General features: G+C 34.7%; 2 protein-coding genes across 3 annotated transcripts; one reads left to right on the top strand and one right to left on the bottom strand.

Moving 5' to 3' along the window:
• LOC104771323 (30S ribosomal protein S1, chloroplastic) lies at positions 2,416–4,742 on the top strand. The gene is made up of 7 exons (XM_010495826.2): positions 2,416–2,818; positions 2,940–3,215; positions 3,326–3,406; positions 3,582–3,863; positions 3,939–4,049; positions 4,128–4,214; positions 4,468–4,742. The coding sequence occupies exons 1-7, from the start codon at positions 2,516–2,518 to the stop codon at positions 4,576–4,578; spliced, it is 1,251 nt and encodes a 416-aa protein (XP_010494128.1). The 5' UTR covers positions 2,416–2,515; the 3' UTR covers positions 4,579–4,742.
• On the bottom strand, positions 7,358–8,850 carry LOC104771321 (peroxygenase-like). Of its 2 annotated transcripts, none has more exons than XM_010495825.2 (6): positions 8,715–8,850; positions 8,283–8,432; positions 8,117–8,202; positions 7,905–7,999; positions 7,706–7,831; positions 7,358–7,631 (listed from the first exon to the last, which is right to left on the bottom strand). In XM_010495825.2, exons 1-6 carry the CDS (start codon positions 8,821–8,823, stop codon positions 7,481–7,483), a joined length of 717 nt encoding a protein of 238 aa, XP_010494127.1. In that variant the 5' UTR covers positions 8,824–8,850; the 3' UTR covers positions 7,358–7,480. The 2 variants fall into 2 exon arrangements, with proteins under 2 accessions (XP_010494127.1, XP_019097659.1); XM_019242114.1 differs by having other exon boundaries at positions 7,534–7,626.

The following is a 9,128-nucleotide window of genomic DNA, read 5'->3' as shown; positions in this document are numbered from 1 at the left end:
AATTGACCAAATTTGAGAAATGTAATAAGAAGTAGAGAGAAGTAAACAAGAACACTTATTTCATCATTATTGATAAAATACATATTATGTTCTTATCAAAGTCATACACACACACACACCAAACTAAAAAAAAAAAAACAGATTCTCTACACACCAAACTACATATTCTCTACTTCCACCAGTCTTTGCTTTCACCAGTCTCTGCTTTCACCAGTCTCAAAATCCAAGTAAAGAACTTTGTTCTCATCATCTTCAAAGCTTATGAACGTTTGACGGTTGGTAGCGTCTTCTTTGAGATGTTTCATAGCTGCTTTAAACAATGGAGACCACATTCTTATACTAGACAGCGAATTTAAAACCCTCATAGCCCTAAGCTGACAACAACTATAGTCAGGGTGACTCTCCATGAGTTGATTCTTGTAGGAAAGTATCTCATCACGTGATTGAATACTATCTCTTATCACATCTGCCACTGTTTGTCCTTCAACAGCTTGGCCTGCACGTCTTTTCCGAGTAAACTTTGGTACATTGGAAGCTGAGGGAGCATTGGAAGCTGCGGGAGCATCATGTTCTTGTCTTGATTCAGATACAGCCTCATTGTCATCTAACATCATGTTGTTGTCTAAATGGTTTTCACCCTGTTGAGCACTCTAACCCTCAGCTCCAGTTATATGAACTGACCCAAACATTTTACCATTAAATAAGTGTTTGGCACTAGTTTATCGTTTATCTTTCTAGCTCCAGGCCACTCCTAAAATAAAAAGTATATTTAGATAAACTAGAGACCACAAAAGAAGAAAACAAATTCTAAAGAAGAAGCTATATACCTTACAACGCTCATCCCACCAATCATCACTCATGTCTATGGACCCATTGGGATAATAGCTCATTCCAGTTCTATTATGAGTCAATTTCCTGAAACTTGTGTATTGCTTCTTACAAGTATTAAACTTGCTCCTAAATTTTATCCAAGTATGCTTCTCACCAAATGCATCATATTACTTGGATGTAATCGTTTGTTTCCCAGCTTCATTCACTATGTGGTTTCTTATATTGCCTTTTAGATTCTCTTCAAGTCGAAGTTCAAGATAAAAACGGCTTTGTTCATCACTCCATATTAGATTCTAAACCAATCACAAATCAATCTCAAATCACAAACCAATCACAAGACACATAAGGCAAAGGCTAAACATAGTAGAGTATAAACACATAAAGCAATCACAAATCAGAAACCAATCACAAACCAATGACAAGACACATAAGGCAAAAGGCTAAACATAGTAAATTATAAACTAAAGACACATAAATCAATCACAAAACCATACTAACTACAACTGAAGACACATAAATCGGACCACAAATCACAAACATAAGTAGCAGAGAAGTAGAAGAGGATACTTACATCACTGCCTGGTATAGATGTCATTGTTTACTCTTAAATTGCACAATCTGCAATTGAAATAAGTAAAGTCACAATCCTCATCGTTTCATAGATAGCAAATCTCTTAAGAACACAAGCTAAATCTCGTAAGAACACAAGTTAAATTCATAGTTTCATAAACACCCAAATGGAAAAAGTCAGAGATAACACATCTCTTAAATACACAAGCTAAATCTTATGGTTTCATAAACAACCAAATGGAAAAAATCAGAGATAGCAAAATTCATATAACAAGAGCTATATCTCATGGTTTCATAAACACCCAAGTGGAAAAAATCAACAGTTTGCTTCTGCTGCAACACAAATTGAAAAAAAAATCAAACCATCAACAAGAAAAGACTTACGAGTTCTGTGAGCTGGAGAATTGGAACCAGAGCTGTGAGCTTCTTCTATGGTGGAGAATCGAAATGAAACTGCAAGCAATGGATTCGAGCAATGGTCGAGCTTCTACAATGGAGTCGAACTTCGAGAGAGAATTTAGGGTTTGTAAATTTTAGAATTTAGGAAAATTAAAATTAAGGGTATTTTGGTCATTTATAAGGTTTGGATGAGTTTACTATAGCCAACTCTCATAAAAATCTCATCCAGAATTTCAAAATGTTTTGGATGAGTATTTAAAACGTATCCAGATATTGCATCCAGTTTATTTCTTAATTATCACTAAACAAACAATAACTTGTATCTGAATCTAGATAATGCATCTAGCACACCAAACGAACAGCACTTAACACCGACATCTACAAGAACAAGACATTGCACAATACTCAAATCCACAAATCCAGACCCAATTGCACAATTTCTCAGTTTCAAGACCCATATGGAAACTCGAAAGCGAGGGTTAGAGTATGCCAGGTTTTCTAACGTCACGCTGTTTAGATAACTAAAAGACGGCATGTAGTTTAATCCAAATCATGCTGTTTAGATGACTAAAAGACGGCACGTAGTTTCAATCCAGATCATCATCTCTAATTGTTTTTTTTATCTCTTCCCTTATCTAAATTCCAACGATAAAACGCAGGAGCCAAAGAAGAGGAACAGATAAAGATTATCTCGGTGAGTGAGTGAGACTCAACAATGGCGTATTTGGCTCAGCAATTCACGGGGTTGAGGTGTTCTCCACTCTCTACCTCTTCTAGGTTATCGAGGAGAGCATCCAAGAACTTTTTGCAGAACAAATCCACCTCCGTTTCTCCGACTATTGTCGCCGCTGTAGCGATGTCAAGCGGTCAAACAAAGGAGCGACTCGAGCTGAAGAAGATGTTCGAAGATGCTTATGAACGGTGCAGAACTGCTCCTATGGAAGGTGTTGCTTTCACTGTCGACGATTTCGCAGCTGCTATTGAACAATACGATTTCAATTCCGAAATCGGCACTAGGGTTTGTCTAATCTCTTTTTCTTATTGTTTTTTTTTTTTTTTAAATTCGCCTTCTGTTATATATGAAAATGTTGGTTCTGTAGAATTTGTGTATCTCATTGTGGTCAATGATGTTGTGTTAGGTAAAAGGAACAGTGTTCAAGACTGATGCAAATGGTGCATTAGTTGACATTTCTGCAAAATCATCGGCTTACTTGTCAGTAGAACAAGCGTGCATTCATAGAATTAAGCATGTGGAAGAAGCCGGTATTGTCCCTGGTATGGTGGAAGAGTTTGTCATCATAGGTGAAAATGAAAGTGATGACAGTTTGCTATTGAGCTTAAGGAATATTCAATACGAACTTGCTTGGGAACGATGCAGGCAGCTTCAGGCTGAGGATGTTATTGTCAAGGCTAAGGTACGTTTGTATCCTACTNTTTTTTTTTTTTTTTTTTTTTTTTTTTTTTTTTTTTTTTTTTTTTTTTTTTTTTTTCTGGTTTAATCTTAGCAATTGGATTATATGCCTAGGTTATTGGTGCCAACAAAGGTGGATTGGTGGCTCTTGTGGAAGGTCTTCGTGGATTTGTGCCATTTTCTCAGATTTCATCGGTTAGTATTGTCTCACAGCTGTTGAGATTTTAAGGATTATCAATAAGCAGGTTTTGTCAACCCGGATTCTTTGTTGATTTTAGGACAACACACAACCTGATATATTTTTTTCGTCAAACACACAATCTTGATATATAAGATGTGTTTTTTTTTCTACATTTTTTTTTTGGGCCAGAAAGCAGCAGCGGAAGAGCTTCTTGAAAAAGAAATACCTCTCAAGTTTGTGGAGGTTGATGAGGAACAAACAAAGCTTGTCCTCAGTAACCGTAAAGCTGTAGCAGATAGCCAGGCTCAGCTTGGAATTGGATCTGTGGTCCTTGGAGTTGTTCAGAGCTTGAAACCATATGGTGCCTTCATTGACATTGGTGGAATAAACGGGCTTCTTCATGTCAGTCAGATCAGTCATGACCGTGTCTCAGATATCGCAACTGTTCTTCAGCCTGGTGACACTTTGAAGGTCCTCCTCCACTGATATTCTTTTAAGATTTTTATTTCAGATGTTAAAACAGCATCCCTAACTTATAATGTATAGGTTATGATATTGAGCCATGACCGTGACAGAGGAAGAGTAAGTCTCTCCACAAAGAAGCTGGAGCCAACACCTGGTGATATGATTCGCAACCCAAAACTTGTTTTTGAGAAGGTAACTCTATTTTCATTGATATACTTTCCCGATTTTTCTCTTTTGTCTCAATCATTGCCACTTTCCTGCTATCCCAAGGCTGAGGAGATGGCTCAGACATTCAGACAGAGAATCGCGCAAGCAGAAGCTATGGCTCGTGCTGACATGCTTCGTTTCCAACCGGAGGTATGATTACCCACTTCTCTGTTCTTGTTTATCCATTCTTATTGATTTCTTATGGCAATCAAGCTCTAAAGATTGGTGTACATGTTTAGTAACTATCTAAGATACTTTTCATCTTATCTTATCACCACAACTGAGTTATTGGATTTCGAGAATTATGCTGTTCTTTTCGATATGTTGATTTGTTTAACGGAAGATAACCATACAAACTTTAAGGTCGTGGATAATAAATTCATGTTTTTGTGTGTTTGAGCAGAGCGGACTGACATTGAGTTCTGACGGGATACTAGGACCACTCGGATCTGAGTTACCGGATGATGGCGTGGATCTAACTGTCGACGACATCCCTTCTGCAGTTGATCTTTAGATTCTGAAGCTTTAGTGTACTTTTTGATACACAAAAACACCTCCTTGAGCTCATATTTAGTTTACTCCGACAAGACATTGTCCCGTGTGTATGTTTTCTTTTGTAATCGATATATTATATTCTATCACAACAACGTCAAGAAATTAGAAAAAGGCTTGGCGCAAGACCAAACAGAGGTGAGAGGACGCGGCCTGTGCCTGAAAGCATCGGTCTTAAAGAAACAGTATTGTTAAATATTTTGAAGTAACTAATAAGAGTTTAAACTATAAGTCTATAACCCTACCAATCTCATCTATAAAGGAGCAAAAGAGTGACTATTGAGTTTTTTTTCTCTCCAAATCATTTAAAAGAGAGACCAACGGTTGTTTCTTCTTCAACCTACTTTTGCATTGTGCTAACACCAAAGCTTAATTCTTTTATTCGGCCTTAATTGATGCGTTTGCAGCCCATCAATGAGTCAGGAACATGTCTCCAGGATAGAAACGAGCCAAGGCGGAGTATGAAGCTTTGCGTGAAGTGAGGTACTATGATTTGAATGTCAAAACGTCAGATACATCTAAATTAGAAAATGTGATAGTAGAAACCGCTAGTTATGTAGATAGTATTGTTAGAGGAGGTTCAGATTGTTTATCAGAAGATACTTTCTCCATTAAAATCTAAGAGCCAACATGTTTGATGAAACAGTTTATGGTGCAATAGACTGTATTAATAATTGGTCTATCTTCTAGAGTTAGGGGGATTGTGATGGAATCGTTGAAAATGAAGAACCGGTTAGGAGGACATCAAATAGTATAACATAAACTTATGTGGATTTGATGGAGAAATAACAGATCAAAATTTACACTATTTTGTTGATTAGAAGCAATGTTGATGATGGATATTGATATTATCACCACAAAAAGTCTGAAAGGATATATGATACAAGTACAACAATTACTCTTGTTTAAACAATCGTCCTTTCTTTTTTACTTGTTGATTCTACACTAATATTGATTATAACGAAAATAATATTATTTTTAAATAAATTTAAAATTAGACAAGTCTCTGTATAAATTAATTAACATAACGGTTCTATTAGTTAATAAACCATCTTAGTCTCAACATTATTAACTAGAAATTCCTCAAAATATTACATTTTTTTTTTCAAAAAATACCACACTTTAAGTGTTTTTTTCGAAAATACCACAAAATGTTTTTTTTTTCCAAAAAATACTACAAACACAAAAAATTGAATTTTAAGTATTTAGAATTTATTTTTCTAGGTTTGGATTGACAAAATTTAGATTTAGGGTATAGTTTTTAGAGGTAAAGTTTAGTGTTTACAATTTAGGATTTAGTTTTGAATGTAAACACTTTAATTTTGATATCTCTAGGTCTTGTCACCAAAAATTTAATTTTGTGGTATTTTTAGAAAATAAAACTAAAAGTGGTGTTTTTGAGAAAAATAAACTTATTTTAGTTTAATTTTGTATTACTTTTGGAAAAAATCTCATATTTGTAGTAATTTTGAAAAATATAATTGACATTTTAAGTATTCAACTTGACATTTTAAGTAATTTGTGTAAAATTTACAAATCCTATGTTATTCAATCATGGATTTTAAAAATTCCATTACAATTCACTGTTATTGAACTGATGATTTAAAAATCTACTTTAAAATCCACTGTTATTCAAAACAGTTTGTGGATTTGGATTTTAATAATTTTTAGGGATTCTGAAAGATTTGAGTGGATTTGTTTAGTTAAAAATACAGAAATTCAAATCTCTTTTTTAGGTGGGATTTGAAAGAATTTTACCATAAATCATATCAACTTCCCTAAAATCTATCAAAATTCAAAATTTCTTAAATCCCATAAAATCCTCCAAAATCATGGTTTCAATACACCCCCTAAAAGTAGGCATGACCACGGTTACGGTTATCACTGTTACAGTTAATTAACCACCGGTTACGGTTATAAATTTTGTTTAACCTTAACTATAACGTTTAATAAACGGTTAAATGGTTACGGTTAAATACGGTTCCGGTTGAAGTGGTTACGGTTATATACGGTTACGGTTATTTGATAATATGATACGGTTGATATTATTTAATGATATAATAGAACTGATATTATTTATTTATAATTAATATGTACTCATATTTCTTTATATCATATGATTCATATTAAATAATTAATTATTAGTATATAGTACTATATTTTTAAAGCGGTTACGGTTAACAAATTACGGTTTAACTATGCGGTTAACCAACGGTTTTGATACGGTTATGGTTAATTAACGGTTATGATTAATATAATTTAACCATATATTTACGGTTAATGGTTACAGTTTTTAACTATTTTATGCGGTTACGGTTTGATACGGTCCGGTTATAGTTCGAAATATGGTTACGGTTTAATTTTGGTCATGTTGACCTAAAAGTGGTATTTTTGGAAGAAAAAAAATTATTTTAGTGATATTTACGAGAATTATCCATTATTAAATTGTAGAAATTTTATTTGTATTTTGAAGTGTGTTAGGGAAGATAATTTGTTTCAAATTTTGACGACTAGAGATTCGACATAAGGAGTTTAGGTTCCATGTGGTGTTGTTGGTTATTAGTTTTGGTACTTTGAGTCCCTTGAAAATACCCAAAAACATAAAACACAGTGACACATTGAGAATCTTGATATCCCTCAAATAAAGCAGTCACCAAAGTCCATAAACTAAAAGAATAATCTCAAAAGGATAATTTCTAAAAAAATTATCAAGAATAATCTAGCAAGGTAAGAAATTTAGGTGACAAAAAGTTACCATCTGAATTAATTAATGATTTGTTTTATGTTTTGGTTAAGATATTAAAAAAGGTTACTTAAGATATGAAACTGCCTAAAACTCAAGAAACGGGTATGCGTGTCATCCATCATTCAGTCTTTTTAGCAGAAGCTCTCGCCTTGGCGCAGTAGTCGAACAAGCTCCCATCGAAGCATCTCCTAACTGCTTCTTTGGATAAGTAACCATTCTCATCTTTGGCCAGTAGGTACAGTACTCCCCACTCCATTTTACTCGCTGCCCTGTGTTTCCAATTTCACGCCATTAAGAGAGAGATAGAGAAAGGCCATAAGAAAGAGAAAAAGATTGGACTGACCAGCCAAAGAAATCGAATGCGTTGCGGTTAGCCTCGGTCATTTGCCACAGCTCAAAACGGGTTAGCTTGTCAGGCACTGAACGTGCATACTTACTGAACATGTTCTCCAGATTTGCAGGAATGTACCTGAAGATTTTGACACTTATAACCACAAGTCCAAAAGTATCATCATGGACAAAGGTTATATTGAGAGACGAACCTTCCTTCAGTGTCGTAAGTCGAGGTGTCGCTTCCATGTTTGGCTCTGTGGATGTTCTTGATGTAAATCGGGAAGGTGTAAGAAGGCACCCAAGTCTGGTGTTCGAACAAGAAAATAAAGTAAACATCTTGACATCTTGAGAGGAACCAAAGAGATAAAAGACACTAACTCATCAACATCTTAATTGAGATGTTTATAAGAAATTAACTTACTGGCATTGTGGCGTAACTCATTGTAAGATGCACAATGAGTGTTAGAAAGAAACTAGAAACCACGTTGAAACCAAGTGCTCTAAATCCTGAGCATTGCAAAAGAGACTATAATAAAATCTTTTTATTCTTGATTTTTCATCAATTGTTCTAAGATGTTTATTGATACCTCTAAATGTCTCCCATGGGTAAATGATACCATCACCGTCCTGGTCAAAGAAAGCGACGTGTTGTTGAAGAACAGACATGTCCTGGTGCTTGTGTCCCCTTGTGCCATTCACGTTTTCCATGTCTGGTGCAACCATTGCTCGAGGCAAATCTGATTTTCCAATCAGCCAAATAAAATTATTCAGAACAATTTTGTTTGTTTTTAATTATTATTCAGAAAAACCACAAGACGTGAATCTTACACATTTTTTTAATGAATGTAAAGCTGTATTGAAAAAAAAAAACCTGTTTTTCTTGAGAAAAAAAAATAGTATATACAATAAATGCGTCAAAGTGGGTGGAAACTGGAGAAAGTTTTTAGATCAAATTATGAATACAACTTGGACATTGAAAAAAAAAAAATAAGAGCAAAAGATAAAGAAAATATACGAACATGGCTTGGGGAGACGATCGTCAAGATCAGTACGGACTGGCCTCTCAGCAGTGACGGGGGCTTTCTCAGCGACCGTAGCAATCGACTCTGCTCCTGCGTCTGTCGCCATCGCTCGTTCTCGTTTAGTATATGTGGTTTGTGGGAGAGTTAAAAAGGCCTTCTTTTTTAATTATATAGAGAGATCTGATGTGCTAACCGATTCCAAATAAATCGCGGGAGTTGCTTCGCTCTTGAACAAGCACTCTTTTGTTGACACGTGTTTCTATGACTAAGCAATGTTGTTTTTTTAAATAAGAGTTAAAACTAGATTTTAATTCGCGGTATACCGCATGTATATAATTTTTATTATTATTTCTATTTTATATTGTATTTCTTTTGTTAAATATTTGATGTTTTGCAAATAGAGGAATAACT

Source organism: Camelina sativa, chromosome 20 (assembly GCF_000633955.1).
Source record: "Camelina sativa cultivar DH55 chromosome 20, Cs, whole genome shotgun sequence".
NCBI lineage: Eukaryota > Viridiplantae > Streptophyta > Magnoliopsida > Brassicales > Brassicaceae > Camelina > Camelina sativa.
This window is presented reverse-complemented; position numbering and strand designations above follow the sequence as displayed.

Coding starts and splice junctions, on each gene's coding strand:
- LOC104771321 (XM_010495825.2), bottom strand. CDS start 8,823: ATGGCGACAGACGCAGGAGCAGAGTCGATTGCTACGGTCGCTGAGAAA. Junction 8,000..8,116: donor TGAGTTACGCCACAATGCCA/GTAAGTTAATTT, acceptor TTCGAACACCAG/ACTTGGGTGCCTTCTTACAC. Junction 7,632..7,705: donor GCATTCGATTTCTTTGGCTG/GTCAGTCCAATC, acceptor TTGGAAACACAG/GGCAGCGAGTAAAATGGAGT.
- LOC104771323 (XM_010495826.2), top strand. CDS start 2,516: ATGGCGTATTTGGCTCAGCAATTCACGGGGTTGAGGTGTTCTCCACTC. Junction 2,819..2,939: donor ATTCCGAAATCGGCACTAGG/GTTTGTCTAATC, acceptor ATGTTGTGTTAG/GTAAAAGGAACAGTGTTCAA. Junction 3,216..3,325: donor ATGTTATTGTCAAGGCTAAG/GTACGTTTGTAT, acceptor TTATATGCCTAG/GTTATTGGTGCCAACAAAGG.